The sequence below is a fragment of the Thermobia domestica genome, chromosome 3 (assembly GCF_964235325.1).
Source record: "Thermobia domestica chromosome 3, izTheDome1.hap1.1, whole genome shotgun sequence".
Taxonomy (NCBI): domain Eukaryota; kingdom Metazoa; phylum Arthropoda; class Insecta; order Zygentoma; family Lepismatidae; genus Thermobia; species Thermobia domestica.
This window is the reverse complement of record NC_137456.1, coordinates 241,665,442-241,691,570: the sequence shown is the minus strand read 5'-3', so window position 1 is coordinate 241,691,570 and position 26,129 is coordinate 241,665,442. Positions and strand designations below refer to the sequence as shown.

Genomic DNA, 26,129 nt, shown 5'->3' with positions numbered 1-26,129 from the left:
CTCGTTATTGTTTTTAAATTTCGCAATTTGTTTTTGCATTAAAAAATTTAATTTGTGATTTGCTATTGATATTTATTGTTGAATTAATGGTACATTTAATAAATTGGATTTAAGGTGAAGCAAGGAATTATTAGGGTTATTTTTATTTGGTCTGAAATCTGGATAGCTGTAGTGTCCGTAGTTAGTATTGAATTTTTATAAATTATATTTATATTACTTATGTTACCTTTATATCTGTATTGTTCGATAATATTAATGATGTGTAATTCGATGGAGTATATGAGCATTGACATTTCGGATCAATATTCAGAATTGATAACATTAGATAAAGCCGGAAATCTGGAAACAGATACTAGATCTGATTTTGGACAATTGAACATGTCACTGACTCCGCCAACTCAAGGTAGTTTTCTTATCAGAAAATCAGCTATGAGAAATAATACTTTGGAGTGTGGGGGTAGTTTGCAGTCACCGGCCGATGAATACAATTTTAGTAGATTTGTTAATATTAGGATTTTCAATGAATTTTTCGGAATCAGAGGCAGGTTACGTTTAATGGGCCTTTAAGAAGTTCTAGTTCTATTGATTATAGGATTTAGACAAATTTTGGAAATTGTGGTCGTGATAAAAGTGAGGTTCCTTCATGGTATCTGAATCTTAGAGATTATTACCGAAGGGTTTTTCATATTAGAAATTAAACTCAGTAGACTTCATTACATCCGCGGTATTGTTCTAAGCCTTAGAGAGCTCAAATGTGTGACAAATTAGTAACTGGGTTGCCAATTTTGCCTAGTAATATTGAATCTTCAAACGTTGAGCATAATCTCTTTATGAAGTATAATTTAAATGTACTAATGATTTTCTAGAGGCAAAATTCAAGGAAGTTAAAACAACAGATGGCAGTAATAGTTTATTTTTTGAGATATTAGCAAAAATTGAAGACTAATGGATACTAGTTATTCTTTGAGTATGATTCTTTGTGTTTTTGTCGGGAAATGCGAAGGCTCGTTATTGAAAGAAATTCTGTTTGCACTAAATCATCAAGTATCCTGGACTGAGTTAAAATCTAGGCTTGTAAATAATTTTATTACTCCAGTTGCTTTGCACTCACTGATTTCTGATAGAATTTATAGACGTCAACGCCTGTCTGAGTCAGTTAATCAGTATGTAAGATCCCTAGTAATTGCTATGAATGTATTGAATTTTATGGATAGTGAGTCAGACATGGTTAATATTATAGTAGGCGGCATGAATCCAAATCATAAAATGTTGAATTATTATATCCCAGCTACTAGATCCGAGTTAATGGATATCGCTGATAGACATGAATTAAATTTTAGAAATCAGTTGGAATATAACAGGGAGATGGGCCTTTCTTGGAAAAAGGCTAATTTAGTAATGTCAAATCATAATCAGGGTTTGAAAAATTCAGAATTGCCAGTGAGTGATAAAAATTTTTCTTTGACTAAAAGGTTAGTTAATTCTTACCCTACTAATGTAGGGAATCGTTTGAAAGTTGAAATTTAGGTTCATGGAAAAAAGAAGGTTCCGAATGAACGGTCTGATCAATTTAATACACCTAGTGCTTCAGTTAATACTATTTCTAGTGAAATGGATAATACCGTCGCTTCCTTTGTGGTTGGTAAAATTCATAATTATTTAACAGGCATTTGTGTGGATGGAGGTAGAAGCTTTAACATTGTTCGACTGGACTTAATGTAGCATTGTGGACTAGAAAAATGTATTAGTGTGACTCATGAAAAGGTGGTAAATGCTCCGTCCGGATTACATTTTTCAACGAACCGGGATATATTATTAAGTTATAATCTCTCAGGTCATTTTGAGAGAATATCATTTAAGATTGTGGAACAATTGCCTTGCATGTGTCTGCTTGGAACGCCTTTTTTTTAGATCAACGAATTCAGTTATTGACTATGCGAGAAACCTTGATTCTGCGCGGTGGTAAAAGCGGGTTTGATTAAATCATAAGATTATTCAACATAATAAACATCTGAGGGGATTTAAATCTGTTGATGAGCCTGGCTCGAGAACTGAAAATTTAACTGATAATCACATGAATAAACGAGATAGCTCTTCTGTTTCGAACATTATGGCCTCGATGTTTTATTTGTGAGAATGGATTTAGTTTCCGGAAAAATGTTGCTAGTGTACAGTGCGATTTGCATTATTTAGACCTTGAATCCAAATTATTAGAAATTCAGGCGCCTAGTGCTATCCAGCTGAATCGTCTGAGGACTATGATTGATTCAGAAGTTGGAGGCGATCGTAAAATCGAAGATTCCCTTGAATTCATGTGGAAGGATAAAACTAAGGAGATTTTGGCAAAAAAAATATGTGGTTCGATTGAAAGATCCAGGAATAAAATCAAAAGGAAACTCAGTATAATAATTCAATTTCAAGGGGAAATTGCGTCTAAGTGATTGATCATGTTTGTGAAAATCAAAGTGGTGCAAATGAAATATCCTGAATTAAATTGAAAGTTTCGGGGCAGTTCATTGTGAATTCTCAGTTAATGAATAATTTAGGAAATAATAATAAAAATCGTTTAATAGAAAATTCGAATCAACCTTTGGTTTTTGGTTTAACATCTGGAGACCGGAAGACTAAACATTTGAAAAACAATGCTAGGTTGCCAGTTAATGAACAAGATAGTGTCGTGAAACGCGATACTAATACTAGTGGAAAGAGAATCAAGCGTAGGCATTGTAGGAGGAAAGGATCAAAGAACAAAACTTTAGTGAAAGCTCAGGATGAAAACTTAGCTGATAAGAAGTTCGAGCTTAAAAATAGGAATTGTCCAGTGAATAAAATGGATAAACTGTATTCATTAGATGGTAGTACCGGCTCTGAGGTCTCAGATATTGATGTCGACCAACCTGAAAACTTTCATAAGTTGAACCAGAAAAATAAAAAGTTTATTTCTGACGAGCCTCATACATCTGATAGTATGGATGATCAGACTACCATGGAGGTGAAAAACCCGGAATGCACACAGTTAAAAAACCACAATGATAATCGGGATTCTTGGAGATTGGATGAACCGGAGGTGCTTGGTTTCATTGATTCTATAAAAACGAAATATAAAGATGTGATGTCAGATAAAGTAGGGTGTATTAAACATTTTATTGGTAGTCTATACTTAAAGGAAAATAAACCGTTTAAAAATACCCCATTTCAAATTCCGAAAAACAAGGAAAAAATTTTCTATGATGAAATTTAGGAGTTATTGGATCAGGGAATTCTGGAAGAAGTTGACCATTCCAAATTTGCAAGTAGCTGTTATCTGCTTCAGAAGAAAAATAATACTCATCGTATTGTTGGGGACTACATTAAAGCTAACACTCTTATAGTAAACGATGTATATTCATCTCCTAATTTAGAAGAATGCCTTACAGGGTTAGCAGATAAGCACGTGTACACGAAAATCGATTTACGCCGCGCATATTTCCAAATTCAGTTAGATAAGAGTTCCCGAGTCATCACAACCATTGTGACACTCAAAGGGTGCTATCAGTATACTCGTCTTCCAGTTGCAATTAGACCGAAGTATTATTTTGTCTCGTGCGATGGAAAAGGTCTTAGGAGATTTGAGAGAAGAGGGTGGTAAGTTATTTTTTGATGATGTCTTGATAGTTTCCCGTTCAATTGAAGAACATATGAAAACGGTAGAAAGGGTTTTGGAACGATTTAAAGAATACCTTACTGTGACCCCAGAAAAATGTATGGACGTGTTGGCTTCGATTTAATTTTTGCATTTTTGAAGTCGTTGTTGTAAATGTGTGTCTAATTACTGCAGTGAAATAAGGATAATCCTTATAGGCGAGGATTATGATAAATCTAATATTAAATTTAGTGCGGTATTTCGTGTATCTGCTTGCTCTTCAAAAGCGAGTGAATTTAGTGTTGCTTAAAAAGTTGGTGAAAATACTGGAAGGGAGGCTAGGCTTATCTCTCTGTTTCTGATAACAATTTAAAGAAAGAAAAGTGCATTGGTAATACTCAGAATCTCCGAACGGTAGTTGTTTCTGAATTATTTCTCATTTTTGTGAATGTGGGAAATTGTAGGTGCACGTCCCATTTTCTCATTCAGTTACAGTTTCAAATTGGGATCGTTTCAACTCAAATTCTGAGCATAATCTCACTATATATTCGATTATTCTTGAGTCCAAATAAGTTGAGAGCTGGAGAATTCCAAAAATTAAAGGTAACAAGGTGGAAATTCAAGGGTGTTACTTTTTCAAATATATAGTATTTTTTTCTGCGTCTATTATATGTTAATGTGGGTCGTCTTTCTGGCTTTCAATTGGTTAGAATTTCCGAGAGTTATACAAAAAGATTTAACGCGAGTAAACTCGGTAAATCCAGGGAAGAAAAGGTGGAGGGCTTATACCCAAAACCTTGGAAGTGTGGATATTATCTTGTGTTCTTTTCAGGTTTGAAGTTCCTGATTTTGATTAATAGATTAAAGATTGAAATTCCTATTAATTTTAATTTTATGCGTATATACTGAACATGAGAATTATTTTTTTTCTAAAAAGTAAAAATTATTTAATATGTTTGAGTTGTTTAAGATTAATGATTTGCCGGTTTGAGACTAATAATTTTCTTAATTTACAACCTTCTGGATTGAATGTAGTCTAAATACGGTTTGCGATAGTTTTTCGTCATAAGATTTAATTTGCTAAATATTTTTGCGTAATTTAGTTAAAATTGTAATTGCTGGTAATTATTTCCTGATTAATTATCTGCGGAAACATTTTTGATTATGAAAGAAAAGGAAATCATTAAATATTGAATGAATGTGCGAAATAGTTTCTTATTTAAAAGAAAGAAAAGATGCTAGCGTCATACAGGAGAGGTTCTTGACTGGCCTGGAGTATGTAATTCAATGTTTGGACTTAAAGATTTATGACAGATTAGATTATACTTACTTGAAATTAGAATATTTTCGAGAAATTAATTTCATTCCTTCAACTACATGGATATAAGATTTGATGGATCCAGATCTGACTTGGCAGCGAGGAAAAACACAAATTAATGTGAATTATTGTAATAAACATTTTCCTTAAATTGTTGTGTTGTTATTTGCTCATATACTTAATATTAAATTGTGTGTTACTAAACATCTGGATTTCCGAATTAAAGGTAACAGCTTCGCCTTCTGGTTGTTTGTTCGAGTAAAGCCTTCTGTGGCCATGTTTGGATTGAGTTTTCCCCAACTTGCCTGATAGGCTGCGGATTGGAGAGTTAGAATTTCAAGCAGTATTCTAATCTCTACTAGTGCATCTAATATCATTTGAATGCTCTGAGATATTAAGTTGTAAACCCTATTACAATTTTTAAGCCTATTGATATACATCTATGTGAAACTGCACTCTTCTTAAGTAAAGTCTTTTGAGAATGCAACGTCCTGAATATTAAGCAAATGACAGAAACTATGTATATGTTTAATTATAAAAGAAAGGCAGCTCTATTATTTGAAATAAGTTAACTAATATGTTGAGTACCTACTTTTACCTGAGTTTTTATTATGTTACTGACATTCAAATTGGTATCACAGGGAGGGGAGGAGGATCAAGAAATACACGTCAAAACTTATCATCTCATGTGTCTGCCTTTTCAAAGAAGGAAAATTTAACACATAAGCTTATCATTTAAAATAAACGGTCGCATATATTGAAGAATGCTATATTTAAGAGGGAGAAGAGGAAAAATTAGCATAATATTTATAAGTACTTAAAGTTGAGATTCAGTTGTCTGCTATAATTTCAAGAAACGGGTGAGTAGTTTGAAAGCATACTTTACACAGATGAGCACTGTCTCGCCATTTTCTTACCTTTTGTTGTATTTTTACGTTACTATCATTAGAATCAGAGTTCTATGAGTAACAGAACACTTAAATTGTATGCCAAAAGCAGAGTATCTAACAAGTGGATTACGTTACGGAGATGAAATTTACAATATACGAAGTCCGATAATAAAGTAATAAGAAAATTGTTTCAGCTTCAGCTGGCAACGCTGCAGTGTAAAACCGTTGCCAACGTGTGGTCTTGGGCCTGCTTCAATAGCACAGCACGTGGCACGCACGAAGTATTTTTCATTGTGAAGTTAGAAGTTAAAGAGTGCGATCGTGTGTTGGACCCCAGTGATAACAGCGGAAGCACGTAATATTAACCAGTGCAACGCAATCTCCTTCTGTATGAAACTTGGTCAGACTGCCTCGGTAACGTACCGGAAGAATCAGCAGGCCTTTGGAAATAAACTGCTATCAATGGCAGAGGTGTGTTGTTGGCACAAAATGTTTCGGAAAAGCAGAACAGAAACCGAAGATGAATATCGCAGTGGGCGACTCACAACGATATGAATGGAAGAGAGCACACACACAGAGAGGGACTTCTCCGACTGGATAGACGATTAAGTATGAAAATGATCGCGTATGAACTGATCATATATCGAAAAAATGTGCGTCTGATATTAACTAGCTCGCACAAGTTCTCTCTCCCCGTTTGTAGTGGCGGTTTAAGTATGCAGGGTTGCCAGCATTAGCTAAAGAAGACATTCTTACGATATTGTCGGACCTCGTAATTAAAATCTTTACTGAAAACCACTGGGCAAGTGTTATTGGCTTTAAGGAGCAAAAAGGGGAAATTTCCGTAGTTTCCTCAATACATGAAATTACCATATGATTTAAATTCGAGGGCAGATTGTAAACCACAATAATTTTTTCTTCCCAGGTATTCCAGTTGGAATGGTAATATTGCATGAGAGTTTGAAATTTGCGGTACAGAGAATTCTTTGTTTTCCTATGTAGCTCTAGCGACAGAAACTTGAACTACGAGGCGTCCTGTTACTGTCCCTCACATGTGAAGAGAAGCAAGTTACGATTAGATTTCAATGAATCAGAGGGTATACACCAAGAGCAAATTACTGTAACATGCGTACCGTATATGGGGACGATTGTTGTAATGTTTCGAGTTATTGTGCACTCCGCCACGCTTGGGGCATCGGGTAAGAGCTTCAACCTCACAGATTATCAGCGCCATCCAGCTAGCAATACTTAATAACCGTCGTGTTCACCTGCGAACCTTATCGCAGAAATTCAACATTTCCTATGTTGTAGTGTACGACCTTGCTCAGGACACGTTGCAATTCCGTAAAGTTGGTGCTCGCTAGGTGCTTAAGAACCTGACAGATAACCACGAATTTCAGCGAATGATGACATGCTTGGATCACCTAACGCGTTTTGCCATTTGTAAGCAATCGTGAATTGTGATATGTCTTGGGCATACTATTAGACGGCCGATTCCAAGCAGGTTTTTATGGAGTGAAAACATACTGGTTTCCAACTAGACAAAAACTAAACGTGATTCAATTTGCAAGAAAAATTCTTGTGAAAGTGTTCTGTGACGTTTGTTGTTTTATTGGGGAATTTGTTAAGCACGGGACCACTGTAAATGCTGCAGCCTAAATTAAAACTTTGTTTGATGTTGCATCGTGCCCTTGGTGACAAACGCCGCTACAATAATGCTGACAACGTCAAACTCTATCCTTACTGCCAATCGACACGTCTCTTTGGTCTCATGAAGAAATTCCTCTCCGGTCAAAATTTTGCAACAGATGCGAAAGTGAAAACAGCAGTGCACACATTCCTATACTCCACAATAACAGACTTTCAGGAACAGGGCATTTTGAAACTGATACCACGCTAATAGAAACGTATTGAGGAAGTTGGTGACTGTAGAAAAGTGGATCAAATACGTAACTTTATTTTTGCTTTCTTTAGTTTTGGTATATTAAATTTTTTGGGGAAAAATATTGTGTGTTACTTTTCGATATTCCCTCCTAATAATATGTATTGCACAGATATTTATTACACATCATCTGATGCAGTTTAGTGATCACAGCTTTGCCAGCATATATAAAAAATAGGATATCTACATTTCCGTTGGAATGTCATGAAAAATTATTCAGCTGTGAACTTATACATCTTAAACACAACATATAGACTAGTTTCGGTATTCTAACATGTGAAACGTCTAAAACTGCAGGTCTCGTGGCACAAGATTTAAAAAAAAATCCAGGCAAACAAAATATTTTCATCATATTTCATCTATATAACACAATTTCCCATTTACTTATGTGAACTGGCAAAATATCTCAAAGAATCACAATTTCTTCCTGAGTAAATCTCGTTGAAATTACTGGTTTTGTTCGCGAGTTAATACACAAAAATGTTCACGGGAGAAATCCTTGTGGAAAAATTTTCTTCAGTACATCTACTAAGTTTTAAAGGTTTATACATGGTATAACCACTTTAAACACACGATAAAAAGATTGAACAATATGATACAACATTATTAATGTTGTGATGAACACTTAACCTATATAAATATCTAAAAGGCCGAAACTAGAAAAGAAGTTCACATTGAAAATAAAAATTTAAAAAATATCTTATTTCGAGACTTCACCAACGCATTCCGAAGAAAGTACACATTACACTTATATTTTCTTAGTTAAAGTTTCTTTTTCTTTGTAGAAATGCGTCTTGAAACTGGTCAATATTTCAATCCAGCCGAAAGTAAGATTGTGAAAATGCACGATCGTGAGCCAGTGTACAGTAAGCTTACACTCGCTGTATATACTGAACGATCTGTGGAATACAAAAGTTGAAGTTAAGCATTGGTTTTCTGGACATACTGTTGTAGAGGTCTCATCCCCGCTATGAGCTGTTTGTTTCGCTGGCTACAAGCAAAGAACTTACTGTGGATACGTTCACGAAAGTATGAATGAAGACCTAAAGAGTTAAATATTTCCAACAGACCCGAGTTCCATTAGAAGATTTGATAGTAATTTTTGCTGTGTAATTTAACCTGCATATGTGAAAACTGAAGAAAATGTAATATACTCTTCATCGTTAAACTTTAGTAAACATACGGTAATATACAAAACACAGACACGCTGTGATTAAGTATTCCCGTAGGCTCATGGCGTCAGAAAAAATATCTCTGCTGGATATAATCAACGATTAAACCACGCTACCCTGGATTTCCATCACGCAGTTTAATAGGTTTCTGTTGTATAATATCCTTTTGTCGCTTCTGTCCTAAAAACCAGTCTACATAGTTTTATACTTTCAGAAGAATATCACAATTCTCATGCATATTTCTGTCGCAAACAAAGTGAACCTATTACCTCAGATATTTTGATTACATTACTTTTTAAATATATGTGATAGCTTTCTTTTGTATACACCAACTATACATGTAGAAACGTGAACCTTCATTAACTTCACATAACGTTAAGTAACTTACTCAAAATTTTGTTTTGAAAATTCGTAGGTCTTCTTTCCTGCATGTTATTAACCATCTATATAATGCAATATATTGCACAATGTAATGTTATTCAGCTTAATTAAAGGCGAGATAGTTGGGTACATGATATTTTTTTCAACGTACTATTACATGTGTATTATTTACAGTTGAGATATCTTATTAATCTGGTCACCAGACAGTATCTCATTTCTACTCAATTGCAAATAATGTTTACAGGCCATATGTTAAAAAATACAACTGTAGATGTGTGATAGGTCTATACAAATATCTACAATTATCTTCATGATCACATCAACAACTATCACTTACATAAATTATTATACATCCAAAAGAAATTTCTTCTACAACATATCCTTGGTATTTTGCTTTAGAATTTTACAAGCTAGTAAACTTTTGTAACACACACATGAATAAAATTCATTGAACGGGACGAAAGTTTACTGATATAATTATACATGTACTAACGAATATATCATTGCATACCAAAAAAGTGAGACACAAATTAGAATCGATCTCACGACCTTACACTTGTAAGCCCGGTGCTTTACTGCAAGTTAATGCAAAATCGTTTTGACGTATGATTACCGTCATAGTAGAGGCCGTCAAACTCTTCAGCATGGCTCTAATGACACGTCGGAACGAGTTTTACATGCCACGGTTATGCCGGTTAGGCTAAAGGAGACGTCGGAACGTTATTTATAAGATACTTAGCAGAATGATAGAAGCTGACAAAGTATCGTACATATGAAAATGAGGAAATACAAAGCTGTTTAAAAATCTCACCGAAATATTTTTTTACAGTAAGAGAGCTACAAATGATCAAGTTAAACGAGTTGCTTGTAAAATGCTTTTAATTGATTGAATATGTGATAGGATGTTAGCGAATGTGTGAGATATACAAGGTAAATGTCGAAATGGTAAGAACGTGGCGTGGGTAATACATATATTATTGTCTTAACGACGAATTAAATATCGTTGCTTTACTTTAGGATAGTAGTTAAAATACCAGTAATTGGTGGCACTGGAGGAAAAAGGGTGAAGGAGCTACATCTTGCACGTCTACCACATATCTTCTCGAATTGTTTCATCTATGACTAGGAGTCAACCTAGTCACATATATTACACGAGTCATCCGTACAAATACTGAAGTTATACAAGTGAATATAGTTTTAAAGTTTGAAACTAAGATGTCCAAACTAAGCGAATTCAATATTCAGACTGGAGGTAATACATTGGTAAGTACTGGTTGCAATAGAGACCAAGGTCAAAGATAGTGTTTATTCCTTGGACACTGATTCCATGTAAAGAAGGCCTTATTTTCCCTTACTCTATTAATTCTATGCAGATAAATGTTGAAAACTATCCTTAATTACAAGCACTTCCAATTTGAATAGAGGGTGGAGGGATGAGATAGAAACTACACTTGGGACGCTGAAAAAGCCGCAAAAAATATTTCTGTATAGCTTCTCGAGGTTTTCTCTACCAAAATCTGATACCAGAGATACAAATAAATTCAACCACTTCCCGTTTCGATACGCTGCTGTGGGTTGTGAGGTTTTATATAAGAAGCAGAAGTTATATCCATTTCATGGATAATTTTCCGACATCTATTATCATTTGGGTTCTATTATGATAAGCTTTGAAACCAGAAATGCACAATTTTAAATTCTTCCGGTTTAATCTTAGAATTAACGTAAAACAAAGCCAATTCCTCTCGAACTAAACGAATTAAAAACATTCATATCGATATGTTAAATCGTTTTTGTTCTATAGATTTAAGTGTTAAAACTGGTAATAATGGTAAGCTTGAAACAATTTCTGTTTTGGAACATTGTTGTCGGAAGTTACGCTAACTTGTCCTGAGACGCTGAAAATGGCTGAAATCTTTTTAAATAAAATAATTACACGCTATTTGTTACAATTTTCGTTTTATGTCGATAAAAGTAAAAACTGGAAACTGGTAATTTTAAACACCTATGGTTTGAATAGAGCATCTACGGGAAAACTTAACGTTTTCTCGACAAGCAAACTCGACTCGAAGAACACATCCCTATTTCTTAGCATTTTGGCTCTACGGAAATCAGTGTTCAAACCGCAATGGTAAATCTAAGACTTCCGTTTCTCGTATAGTGCTGTAAATAGTCACGTTGAACCGTTTGAAGAAAATACTTAACCCTATATATTACCGTGTTTGTTGTATGGCGATAAATGCTGAAACAACATCGTTATTTCTAATCACTTCTTCTTTGAATAGTATCTCAACGGAGGTATTGAACATGTTCTTTAAATGCCAAATCGATAGGAAAAAACCGCAAGTTAATAGCTTTTAGCACTTTTGCTGTAAGAAAATCAGTTTTGAAATTGGACGTAAATGTAAATATGATCAACTTCCCATTTTAAAATTCTAGAAAGTTTTATGTTCTACGTTTCCGCCGGCTAGGCTAAAGGAGACAGTGATGATAAGAAATTAAAAAAATTGTGGAATGATAGTAGAGGAATAAGTCCGACATAACCCACGCACACGGTGTTTGTTCAACACAAAGTTCACTTGGCACGACTTGCTGTCGAAACAAGGACCCATACACCAGAAGAGAACGCTCTACTACTGAGCCAGTGCAGCCTCACTTTAAGATTGTAGACGATAGTCATTATACATTGTGTTGCGAAGCTGAATCCTCTGCACAAAAGTGTTTCTCGTTATGATATGTTGCAATTAAACGCCGATTTGTTTTGAGAGCCGAGTTACCCTACCTGCTACCGTTTTCGTTTTGATACGAAAATGAGATCTATGTGTTATGTCACACGTTTATGCCGACCAGGCTAAACGAGACAGTGATTATGAGAAATGGATGAAATATTGAAACAACGAAAATAGAAGAACTCCAAGGAAACCTACTTACACGGAGTTTGTCTACCACAAAATCCGATTGGCGCGAGATGGGATCGCAACATGGCCCCCGTGTATCAGAGGTGAATGATCAACCATTGACCAATTTTCATTCAAAATTAAATTAAATGAATTCTTTAGTTTCAAGTCTCACGGATATGTCAGCTAGGCTAAGGGAGAAACGAATGATGACAAAGGAATGAAATATTGAAATGAACAAAAAAGAAGAACCAAGATAAATTCACATACACACGCTTGTCTGTCTTTGTTCAGAAGCAATAATGTTGAAAGTAGAAATGGTCGTTTAAAAAATTAGCGGTTTGAATAGAGGCTTAACGAAGATGGAACCTAAATTTGGAAGCTGAACTGCTTGCAACAAAGCATATCTCCACATCCCTTACCGTCTTTAATATATAGAAGTCAGTATAGAATCGAATTAAATTATTAAATTTCGAAAGCTTCCCTATTTGCTAGAGTGTTGCGCGTGTAGTATGTTGTCTTTAAACTGTTTCTGAATGTAAAAAAAAATGTTTGTCAATATCTGTTATCGTTATCGTTCTATGGCGACAAATATTTAAACCTTAATGCATCATACTCGGTTTCAATTGCTCCGGTTTGAATAGGAGTTAGCAGAAAATGTGAAAGCTGAAGTAATAGTGAATTTGAACAACAACCGGTTTTGACAGAGTTATAGACAGTCATGATACGTATGTTATATATAGATACCGAATCGTTTACAAACAATCGCTTCTCGTTTTGTATTACAGCTACGTTCTGTGGCAATAAAGGCTAAAATCAAAGTGACTAAACTGAATAATTTTTGGTTTGAAAACAGGGTTAACGGACGAAATGGGACCTATTCTTAAGACACTGAAATACTGATAAGAAAAATCATCTTGAAAGCATTGACCGTTTATCTTGTACGGGAATCAGTCATAAACCGGACGTAATAGTAAATTTGAACTACTTCCGGTTTCGGGAGAAGCGAGCGAAATAGCTCAAGCAGTAGAGCGTTGGCTTCGCATTGGGGAGGTCGTGGGTTCGATTCCCGTTGCCGACCATCCTGACTGGGGTCTCCCTGTCTCTCTCAGTGCTATACTAGGCAAATACCGGGATAGTACCAACTAAATAGGCCCTGGCCGACAGCTTTCCAACTCCCTTTGATTTTTATTGCTGTTGCTACGTATCCACTATAAAATGGCCTCTGAGTTGTATGTAGTGATTGTTTAATAAATAAATAAATAAATAAATTGAATAGGCTGAATATTGTGCTAAGACGATGAATCGTGCACAAACATCCGCTTAAGTTATATTAAAATTTTCGCCTTCTGGGAATAAACGTTCAAATTGAAAATGAAAAATTTTAACCACTTCAGGCATGAATAGAGTAAACAGAGGAGATGAAACCTATTCTTCGGACGCTCAACCGATTCCGAAATCCATTTCTCGGTTCTTTTGCAATTCCTGTTCTGATAGCTTTTGACAGACAAACCGTTCTGTAAGACTTCTGTAACTTATGCACGTAACAGCTTAAAAGACTCAAAAGCTGTCTTCTGTTTTATGCACATTATGCACAATAACTTATCACAAAGACTTCTGTACAGAATTCAAAAATTTAGAGGTGGTATTATGCCAGATTCGAAACTAGAAGAAATAAATTTCGAATTTCAGATTCGAAACCATTTTAAGAAATGAAAAAAAAAAATCTTGATTTTACAATATATTTTCTACTAAAGCTTACAAGAAGAAATTTCTAAAAAATGCAGAGTGTAATTCATTCACTGTTAAGAGATCACACAAATATTTATTTCACTCGTATAATAAAAGTTAAATAAGGCCGAAACTACATATAATTACAGGCTACCATGGCGAGAATAATCCGCACAATATCACTAGACTTTTGAAACGAAACAGATAAAAAAATAATTGTTTTGTATCTAGGGTCATTCTCACGTCCAAAATCTAGAAATAAAAACAACACATGATTTATTTTATTCATCTAGTAAGGAAGACCTGACCTCAGGTTCCACTTTCTGGAGTTAGAAGCAAAAAAATAAAAAATACAATACAGTAGCTGGTTGAAGTTCAAAATATACTTGAAACAGAGCGGTCGGGAAATTTTTCGTGGCTTGTACTAGGGATCATTTACGTTTCCTAAATTCCCAAATACATCAATTTATGTCACTCACCGAAAAAATGACAGGATCTCAATTTGAACCATCCGCAGTTACAAGCCAAAAAGCAGCACTTTAGATGCTCAACCGTGCAACAAGAATATATACAACGATCCAGAATTTTCTCATGGTTTGCGAGTAGAGTTAGCATGATGTCAAATATATATTTCGACGATAGGTTTCAATAAGGTGGAAACAAGATATTCTAATCCCGAATGTATTTGAAATAGAACGAACTAAACTCGTTTTGTAACTTGTAGGTAGGTACATTCTTACATTTTTCTCAATTCCCTAAAGGTAAAGCTCGAAAGTTAATACATTTATCTCATAAAAATTACAAGATAAAAAATTACACATTTCGCACATTCAAGTAGTATGGTCTGGATTAAAAACTATAAGTCCAGAAAACGTTACGAAAAAGTAACCAATCATTCTAATTCAAATGTTATCGTACTTCCAATTTGTAATGGTAGCTTTCTGCTTCTCAACGCAAAGGATATAATTTGAAATTTTCTTATACCTATTACCTGAGTGAAAAAAATATCTATTATATAAAAGAGAACGCACAAATCCTTTGTTAGCTCATCACGCTAATACGGCTGAACCAATTTCTTTCATTTTTGGGGGGTTATTAGGATTTGGACCCTAGATGGTTTTTATCATATCACTTTAATTTTTAATTACCAGTGTCTTGAGATAATTGACCATTCAAGTGTCCATAACGTACAAATCCTTTGTTAGTTCATCATAGGTATAAAAATAAACGTATTTATATGCAACCCGCATGACCGTGTCACTCGGCGGGTTAACATAAATGACAGGCGATATAATGTTAACATTTACTGCAATCTACTATGGTTTTTATCATATCACTTGAAAGCGAAAAAGTAAAAATTATCTAAGTAACAAAGTTTATTGCGTTCCGGGGTGACCGCAGCGAAGCGGGGCGGGTTAACATAAATGACAGGCGATATAATGTTAACATTTACTGCAATCTTCTATGGTTTTTATCATATCACTTGAAAGCGAAAAAGTAAAAATTATCTAAGTAACAACGTTTATTGCGTTCCGGGGTGACCGCAGCGAAGCGGGGTGAACGCTGCTATCTATTATATAAAAGAGAACGCACAAATCCTTTGTTAGCTCATCACGCTAATACGGCTGAACCAATTTCTTTCATTTTTGGGGGGTTATTAGGATTTGGACCCTAGGTGGTTTTTATCATATCACTTTAATTTTTAATTACCAGTGTCTTGAGATAATTGACCATTCAAGTGTCCATAACGTACAAATCCTTTGTTAGTTCATCATAGGTATAAAAATAAACGTATTTATATGCAACCCGCATGACCGTGTCACTCGGCGGGTTAACATAAATGACAGGCGATATAATGTTAACATTTACTGCAATCTACTATGGTTTTTATCATATCACTTGAAAGCGAAAAAGTAAAAATTATCTAAGTAACAAAGTTTATTGCGTTCCGGGGTGACCGCAGCGAAGCGGGGCGGGTTAACATAAATGACAGGCGATATAATGTTAACATTTACTGCAATCTTCTATGGTTTTTATCATATCACTTGAAAGCGAAAAAGTAAAAATTATCTAAGTAACAACGTTTATTGCGTTCCGGGGTGACCGCAGCGAAGCGGGGTGAACGCTGCTAGTTTCCTATAATGTTATGCTATATACTGTAAAAATATCATTAGGTATCAGCAACGAAAGTCTTTTCTTCCTTCTATTTTCAATTTATTCTAAATTTACACCTGCCATTTATTACAATATGAGAAACTATCATGGAAATGTTTCATTTTAAATAATCATACTGACATTTCTAGAATGGAATAAATATTTTTCTTTTTTTTTATTAGAATTTGGAAAAGTGTAAGAATGCATAGGTATGAGGCATGAAAATTTACCAATACAGTACAACCCCTCAAATCCGAACCCCGGAAATCCGAAAACCCGGCAAATCCGAACACGTTCTCAGGAAAAAAAAAATAACTACAGCTGGAAAATGAAAAAAGAAAAAGAGATTTAATCACACAAATTTAGTTTTTTTTTTTTTTAAGGTTTCAACATATTTAGACTTAATGCTTATTCGAAACGTAATAAAATACAGTTAAGTTTAGATAAAATAGGAAATAGTTTACGTTTACTTACGTATTTCAAAAAATCCAAAACAATGAAATCATTTTAGTTTAACTGGATTACGATTCACACGAAAAATAACAACACAAGATTAAACAAACACTCATTTTTTACTTAAAGTCAGTTATCTTTAACTGTCGCAGATTAGAAAATCTTCCCGCGGAGGCAATTCCAAGCCAGCGTCTCATGAACATCACGTTGTTTGGAGTGGCTGACGGGTGTTGTTCCAATCATTTTGGACATGAGTGTACACCCGCCAGTCAAGGTCACTGCCTCTTCGACCACTGGGCCACCCTGTCTAACCTCAGTCGTTGTTTTACCGCCAATTCAGTGACAAAATAAGTACGTAATATTATTTCCCGGGTAATCCGAACTCCCCGAAATCCGAACAGGCTTTAGCCCCAATTAGTTCGGATTTGAGGGGTTGTACTGTAGCTCTATTAGATGCACGCACTGAATTTTGAACGATTAATGGCGGATATTCTTTTTTAATGTAAGGTGCAATTTGAAATCACGTCAATTTTGTCAGATCAATGAAATGGGTTAATATCTTTTCTAGAATCTATAGGAGTGTAAATATGAACTTAGGTATGTTACGAACTATTTCCTAGCTCTTCCTCCTTGAAACGGGTTTCGAAACATTACGGATCATTGGCGCCATTCTCAATATTAAAGAGGGAGAGTATTACTGAGATTTGTTCTTCATATCAGTAAATAAACTGCATGCTGTGTTTTTCTCAATTACTCAACGAATATGATTATCAATATACATTTTGCATTTATATTTCTTACATGTTTTGTTCAAAAAACTAATTTAAAATAAAGAATTTTTATTCTACTTCGTTAGCAAATGTTATTACTGTCAACGGCATTAACTTCTATTTCATTATCTGCAGTTGAAACACCAGCAATTGCATGAAAATAATTTTTAAAAAACTGACGAAAATAAATACAGAAGAGTAATACTTTTGCGTTATCCATGTCTAATCCGGTAAAATTACAATTCACTATTAATAATAACAATTATTATTATATTTATTATTATTATAAATGAGGAAAATAAATATCAATGTGCGAATTGAGATTGTTCTTGACTTACTTTGGGCTTAGTGTTACTGAATCTACCACCGATTAGTTTAGTGAACTCCAAGACAATGGATTGAATACTGAAAGCTGGCCTTTTCGATTATTTTCATATCTCCCTAGATTCCAAACCCTAAATGGTCTCTCACCTTGATAGTACTCTTCTCCTGATTTGTAAGTTACTTGTGTACTTCAACTCATTGATTCAAACCAGACTACGAACCGAGTTCCATGTTTGACACGTGATTGATTTGTTCTACATATATATATATATATATATATATATATATATATATATATATATATAAGTGCGAGTGTGTGTAAATTTTCAACTAACCTTACTTCTTTGATGTTTCCTTCTCTCCAGTTAAGTTTATAACCAAGCATTTATATAAAGGCTACGATTTCTTCGAAACTATGTTGTGTTCGATGCAACTGCTTTAAAATTTTAAAACTCTACTCTGTGAATTTCTGTATCAGAAGAATCAACTCGCAAGCATTAATTTTTTTACAGATTTACTGTAAAATTCACAAATTGTAAACAATATATAACAAATTCGGGCAAGGTTTTACTTTGACTCGCACAGTGCAACCGATTTTTCTGACCAGGTTCCCGGAGCAGTTTAGGAATTACATTCCAGTCGCTCCACTTGATCGTGACGTAACGCCGAGTGGTATTATCATGGTGATAAACGTACAATGAAATTACATTTGCGTAGCTTTTAACTCCCTTCAAACGCTCAGCTGATTCGTACAGTAAGTATGTAACTTTTTCGTTAACCGTTTAGGTACCATTGTTTCCTTTTAGAAACAGGAAATTTTCAGTGCTCTAGTGTTGTGTATCTTCTATATTTCTGCCCGACATTAAGTGGTATAAATGAATGAATTGTTAATTGTTTTATTTCCCTTAATTTCACAACAATGTATATTAAATAATTTCTTTCGATTTTTTACAATTGAAGTTTTCATGCTTTTTACAAGAGGTTGCAATACTGCGTGGTTACGACGTAATATAGAAGTTGGCAAGACTGTTTGTGGACAGTTGAGAGTTTAATGTGTGTGGTCTTTTGTATTTTCTTAATGCGCAAGTGAAATAGTTTAATGTTCCCATTTGGGAACATATGTACGTAGCGATTTAGTTTGAATATTTTTTGCCTAAAATCGCGAAATGGCAAGGAAATTTCTTAAGCTAGATGAAATAGTAAACACGTTGGAGACTTTGTGTGTTTCTGAAAATGAGGAAACGGATGTTTGCATTCTCCCTCCAGATGAAACAGATGACAGCAGACGAGGAGCACATAAGTGAAGACGAATTAGTTCCTGTTATGCCTAAGGACGTATGTGTTGAGTTGATAGTGGCAGTGAATAATGACATCTTTGACGCAAATGAGCTCGAAAATACACCATAAACTTCATCATCTAAAAAAGTAAAGGGAACAGTGTGTGCCTAAGTGGAAAAATCTTGCGAAAACTAGCCTCAATCCCATTTCCTGTTCACTAGAAAAAGTTTTGGTTTTTCACCCTCATCTTGACGGCAGTTCTCCGATAGATATTTTCTTCAAGATTTTGCTTCCATCATACATTGAGCACCTTGTTACAATGTCTAATTTGTACGCACAGCAGAAGTGAGCTCCACACATAAAAATATCATATGAACAATTACAACAATTTTTTGGTTTACTTCTCAGTGGGTATCATATTCTTCCTCTAAGATGTCCTACTGGAGTACAGCAGACGACCTGTATAAACAGATTGAGTCATCCGTAATGCCAAGAGCCCGTTTCGAACAAAGAAATATTTCCATATTGTTGACAATTCTAACTTACCAAGAAGTGATAAATTTGGGAAAATAAGACGTATATTCGATGAACTACAGAAGAACTTGCAGAAGTTTGGTATCTTTCATCAATCTCTGAGCATTGATGAAAGCATGGTTCCGTGCTATGGGCGTCACACCTGCAAAATATTTATTAGAGGAAAACCAATCCCTTTTGGTTACAAAATATGTTTTTCTAACGGTTATCCATATGCAATGGACCTCTATGGTGCAAAAGACAATAGTACTGGTAACCTTAAGGAGAATATCCCATTAGGAACAAATTATTCGTAGTCTCACATCAATCATAGAAAATAATGACCAGCACGAAGTCTTTTTCTATAATTTCTTTACCTCTTATGATGTTCTTTTAGAGTTAGGAGGAAACGGCAATCGAGCAACTAGGAGAGTAAGAGATAATCGTGTTCAACAGTGTCCTCTGACTCCACAGAGAAGTTTGCTAAGGACGAAAGAGGAAAGTGACGTGAAAAGTGATGGTTATGTGTGCTTTATAAGGTGAAATTACAGTGCGGTTGTAAGTGTTGGTTCAAATTGTTTTACATACTTGCCAGTAGGATCAGTGACGAGATACTCTCGTGTACATTGGAAAAGGGTTCCAATTAGTCGACCAGTCGTTATTCAAAAGTACAATGAAGCAATGGGAGGAGTTGACATTATGGATCGTCTTCCTGCATCATACAGACCCAAACTCAGATCCAAAAAAATGGTCGTGGATTTTTTTCAATATTGCGCTCAATTTAGCAGTTGTTTCTTCTTGGAAATTGCATTGCGAATTCAACACGAACAATGAACTCACACATCTATAGTTTTTCAGGGAAGTTAACATGCGTCTTCTTCGCATTGGAAACATGACATCAATTAGGTTAGGTCAAAGATTGAATATCCCTATCGAAGCTCGAAAATCTGACACGCATTACATTGTAGATGCATCACAAGAACGCTGAGTAGTGTGCAAATCTAATGCAAGAAAAATGTGTTTTCTGTGTCAAAAGAGGTTACATCAGAAGTGTTTTCAAGTACCGTGGGTTGTAAGCATCTTTTTAAAGACCTGAAGAAAGACTGTTAGCTTATGCTCAGCAAAATTCGTGACTAGTATCGAATTGGAAAGACTTTTTTTTCTTTTTTTTTTGTTGCGAATATACGTTTTTCAATTTCCAAAAAGTACTAGTTATATACAGCTAACAAAGATACTAATAAATACATGTACATATACTAAGAGTAAGTTAATAGCACGAATAGTAAATATATATCCTAAAATAAAAGCTCGTAGGTATTCAAGTGTACTCATACGTAAAAACATCGAGCCCTCCAACATATATTTACCCTCATATCTACCACGAATGTAACAAGAGAAGAAATGTTAGACATATTTGAATTTGCTCTGTGTAAAAACAATGTCTTATTTTACTTCTAAGTATTAATATAAGTAATGTGTAGGGAAGATATGCAAATCGTATTTCGTGTATATATATATATATATATATATATATATATGCGTGTGTTTGTGTAATGAAGTCATAGAAACGTAGTCTGTATGAAATTCATTAATGTAATTAATTAATTAAATAATTATAGAAAGTTTTGTGAAAGTAAACCAAAGAAGTGAATTCGGCAAACGCGAGGTACCAATATTCCCAAAAAGGACCATCACGTCATAAAACGGTACGCGATAAATCAAAACAGAAATTTGATTAGGTGTGAAGATAAGACAGAAATTGAAATTTTGAAGAATTCGCACCGGTGGATCCATGTCCAGTCCTTAAACGGTTAATAAATTTGCGTGTGAAAAGTGGACTATATACCACGTGAAAGCACCAAAGGCACAAACAGTTCCAGAAAGTGACTGAACCCATAAGAACCGATTCAAGTCACTGCTCGAGTCAAAGTAAAATCTTGACCCAATTCGAAATAATATTTTAATAGACTAGTACATAGATATTGTAAATATGTTGTGTTCTAACTTGTAAGATGCCTACCTTCATAAAAATAAATTAATCGAGATCGAACCTGTTATGCGCGGATTTATACACAAAGTAGCTAGTAACCATTGTAAATGAAATGAAGTATAAAAGTAAATATCGCGACACTAGGGAAATGTCTGAGACTTAAACGATCAACATAATTGCAAAATTTACGTTAGTAACGTATTATATTGGAACAAAAATATGTAAGCAATGACAACGTATTGGAATGTTTCATATAACATCTTTAGTAGCGTAAAAATACACAATTAAGCATGAAAAATAATAAACTTTATGCCACATACAGTGTTCTGTCGTATCCTTGTTCACATGTATATTGACCTGTGGTGACGCGCCTGTTCCCTACCGACGCAACACTTCCCTTTCTCTCCGGCCAACATGCTGCGGTTCTGCCCTGATTTACATAGCCCTACTTCTTTCAAGTGGCGACCTAGCACAACTTGATTCATGTCTTTTACATAATAATACTTATTGTGCACGTACACTGGAGCGCTGTGATGTGAAACTACATTAATGAGTGTAACTCCGTCCCCCAAAAATGATTGTTGAAAACAAAAACAGCCGACTTCAGAAAATGAAGTAAAATATGCAATGAATTTATGTATAGATTTTTCAATAAATATTCACCTACTTTTTGTTAGACTTATACCTTACGTTTTATTAATATCTTTTGAAGACCTACGGAAAACAGGCGTATTCGAGATAACTTGGGGATAAGTTAAAAACATCTATACGTTTGGTCCGGTATAAAAAACATCACGTTTGTATTTCGGAAATTTTCAGATCCCATTCAGCCACGGAGGTTTTCTCTTAAACAGCCCTCTATATATGGAACACTATCGGAAAGTACCCATATCAAAAATATCTACAAGATTGGTTTGAGATGTGTATTCAATAATTAGGTAATCATTCCTTCATTAAGATGGGTGCACTCACTTGTGTTTGTGGGTACAACTAGTCTATGTGGCCAAGGTACTAGATTCTAGTCCCCCTTGCTATTGAGCGGTAATAAAGGCAGAAAACAACGTGCCCTGCGGGGCTCTAACCCGCCTGCACTCGCTCGGCAATACTGTGTAAATTAAAAGTATAAACTTTAGTACAGAAAGAAACCAACCCAGCTACTAATCTACATGGGGGACTAGTAATCTAGAACCTTCCCGTCTATGTGTGACGCGCCACTTCCAAACTGTTGATTATTAATTTACGTTCAACATAGGCCTATTTCCCGTAACTATTTCTTACAACTATAAAATTTCGTACTCATGTAACTGTATTATAAATCTGAACCAGTCAGTGTATAGAAAATTTTACATTACCTTTCCGGTCCAACTGAATTTGAACTACTTATCGTTAATTGCTTGTAGTCATCACAGTAAGAAGCGCAAGTCTCTTCAACCTCTATTTTTCTTAGTGTTTCTATATTATTTTCAAAGGCAGGATCTTTTACTGCATATTCAGATTTCAACGTATCAATGTTTAATTTGACATCCGAAGAATACACAGCTACATCCTTCTCTATTGTTTGCTCTGCTTTGGTTGTAGATAATATTAATTCTTTGTTGTCAGTTATCATTTCGTATGTCCATCCTTTCCCTCCGAGTGGATCTTCCTGAGGAAAACCATAATTAATTTCTTCTTTGCACAAAAATTCCAACTTAACAGACGATTCACAGGCCATTATGGCTCCAAATTTAATACTAATTTGCAACTGTGCTTTATACTTCCCTTTTATTTCATGCTGCCAGTGTTAATGAAATGGCTTACAAGAACGTTCATAGAAGTAATTTCATACTTGCAATCAAACATGCAATCAGATCTTTAAAAATTACAGAATAATTACTTTTTTAAAACAACACGTTTGAAGAACTTCGTTGTTTGCTTAAAGCCTCTATCAGTGTTGGTAAGTTTCCATTGGAAAGTTTCCCTTTCCTGACACAAAATTTGTCCTAGTTTGTTGAGTGCCTAAATACAGTGCGTCCGACTAGCTTTCGAGCCCGGAAAAAAAAAAGTTACAATTTCCGAACAAATATACATAGGAAAATGAAATTCACAATACTCGTACCTTGTTTCATGCTGAATACATGACCGTCACAGCAGGTGCTGAAAGTGTCCTCCCTGTACGTCAAAACATGTTTGTACACGGCGTTCCATATTGTGAAAAGTCCGATGTAGGGTCTCTGGTGTGATCTCATGAATCGAATTCTCAATGTTGTTTCGCAACCCTTTCAGTGATCGTGGGTTGTTTCTGTACACACAACCTTTAAGAAAACCCCATAAGAAGAAAACTGGTCGTGTTAAATCCGGGGATCTTGGCGGCCACAATCCTTTGGAGATTAACCTGTCACCAAAAACGACTCAATTTCTGCCATGGCCACGTTGGAAGTATGGCATGTTGCTCCGTCTTGTTGGAAATAACCGCGACGCAGTTCTTGATCGTCCAAGTGATTCACAAATTCACTGAAGATGTGTAAGTAAACTTGTGTTTACTGTATCTTCAAAGAAAATGGGTCCAATGATACGCTATCGGGAAATTGCACACCAAACTCCCACCTTCAAGGAATGAAGTGGAATCTAATAGTACAAATGCGGATTTTCGGCGGCCAACACCCGAGTATTCTGCGAGTTCACATAACCGGAGAGATGGTACCAAGCTTCATCCGTGAACCAAGTATAGTATAGGATTCCTGGATTGTCAGGCAACAATGCTTGCAACCAACGACAATACATCACGCGCTTTTCCCAATCTGTAGTCTTCAACTTCTGGACGAGTGTAACGCGATATGGAAACAGCTTGGCTCTTTTGGCGGCTCTTTGCTCAGTTGGCTTTGACATCCCTTCCGCTTGTGATAATCGACGCAGGCTCTTCTTAGGGGACTGCAAAAGACGTTGCCGAACATTCTGTACTGTCTGCTCGGACATCTGTGGACGCGCGCCTCCATGTCTCGTAAGCAACGTTCCTGTTGTTTCGAACTTTTCACCAAATGATGTATTGATTATTTCGATGGTCCTTTACGGCATCCAAATTCAAGGCAAAATTCACGTTGAACGGTCTGATACGATCCCGATATCCAATATTTTTTAACAATGAACACGCGTTCCTGTACAGTGTACAGAACCATCCTCGCGATGCAGCGACTCGAGTCACACTAACGCACGCGTAACACGCCAAGCAGTACTTCCCCTGGCGCCACCTATAGTCTTTGTTTTGAGGTGTGTGCTTCTGTTCAACCCTTTCTCGTGTTTAGCATGAAACATGGTACGTGTATTGTGAATTTAATTTTCTTATGTACATTTGTTCGGAAATTTTGACTTTTTTTTCGGGTTTGAAAGCTAGTGGGACGCACTGTACAATGACAGAAATCATGAATATGATTGATCGCCCGGGTGTCGGGTCGCTGTTCGGGCTTCATTTATTTGTAACCATTTCAATTCGAGGTCTCTGTTTGGGTGAACATTTATTTGTAACCACTCCGTGTAATCTGGTCGCTGTTCGTGGTTCGTGGTCCTACCAATAAGTATCTTCCTGATACTTGAACTTACGTGGACAGGACGATGAAGGACCTCTCCAAGAAGAGATTACAAACTGTTTCCAAGTCGCTCATCGGTCTCAATAATGAGATGAGCATTAGGCGCCGAGAGGTTCGGGTGTCTCGTCTCGAAAACCTCACGGACGATCAGATGGTCATCCAGACCACAACGCACACAAATATCACTCATACAAACAACGAAAACACACTGGAGTAAATGACACTATACTTATGAATTAGAACACTATTATATATATAAAAAAATACGAAGAGGAATGAACACACACTGAATATGTATAATAATTTTCGTCATTGAAATCACACTTTGCCCTTTTAAGGCAATATAGCCCTTCATATATATATTTAATATATGAGATTATAATTCGGATTTCACGACAAGTGCTTCTCTCACACCATTGACGCACTTGGGGTATTAGCACTGGGGAAAAGTTGTCTGGATCGTCCCACGATGAATCCAGTTGCGGCGTCGAACAATCCTGAAGCGTAAAGGTGATTCTTCAGCAAAAATAATAAAAAAAAAAGAATTAAAATGCTAATGTTGGAAGGCGCGTGTATAACTTTTTAAACGCACAAGGTTCGTGGACCTGAGACTTCACTAGTTGGGGGCTAGCCGTAAGAAAATGTCCTTCACCGGCTAATAGCTTGTGCCCCTTAACACACAATCGTACTTGGTTCCCAACGCAACGTGCGTGGTGGTTGCGTACAATATCCGAGTCAAACTCCCTGAGCACCAAAGCTCAAGGTACGGGTTGCAATGGTCAATTAAAGAGGGTTGGCAGTTCATTTCAAAAATCACTCAGTTAACTCACCTGTATGCATATACAAACAGAATACGGAAAATAATTTATGTTAATTTTAGTCAGCTGCCCATAATGCACTTGACACGGCGATAACTATGGCGTGAGAAAGCACAGATAACGAGCTATGAAACAACGCAGTTGGTGCCACTTTGGTCACTGGAACATCCGGTCAGCCCGTATTTCTCCAATCTATTGCAATGTTTCATAAGCGATTAAAGAAAACACTTAATTCAGTTCCCAATAACTATAGAATATATACTGTATATAATAAGTCAGGGAGAAACACTGAAATGGTTTGTCACTAACTGAAATG

General features: G+C 35.6%; 1 protein-coding gene across 3 annotated transcripts in view; it reads right to left on the bottom strand.

The window, feature by feature from the left end:
- Positions 1-23,368, bottom strand: part of LOC145680993 (leucine-rich repeat-containing protein 51-like) — a 138,254-nt gene extending 114,886 nt beyond the window's left edge. For all 3 annotated transcript variants that reach the window (XM_081752257.1, XM_081752258.1, XM_081752255.1), the window contains exon 1: positions 22,785-23,368. In XM_081752257.1, coding sequence (XP_081608383.1) covers positions 22,785-23,146 — 362 coding nt within the window. In that variant the 5' untranslated portion in view covers positions 23,147-23,368. The remainder of the gene's footprint in view (positions 1-22,784) is intronic.
- Positions 23,369-26,129: the final 2,761 nt, after the last annotated feature.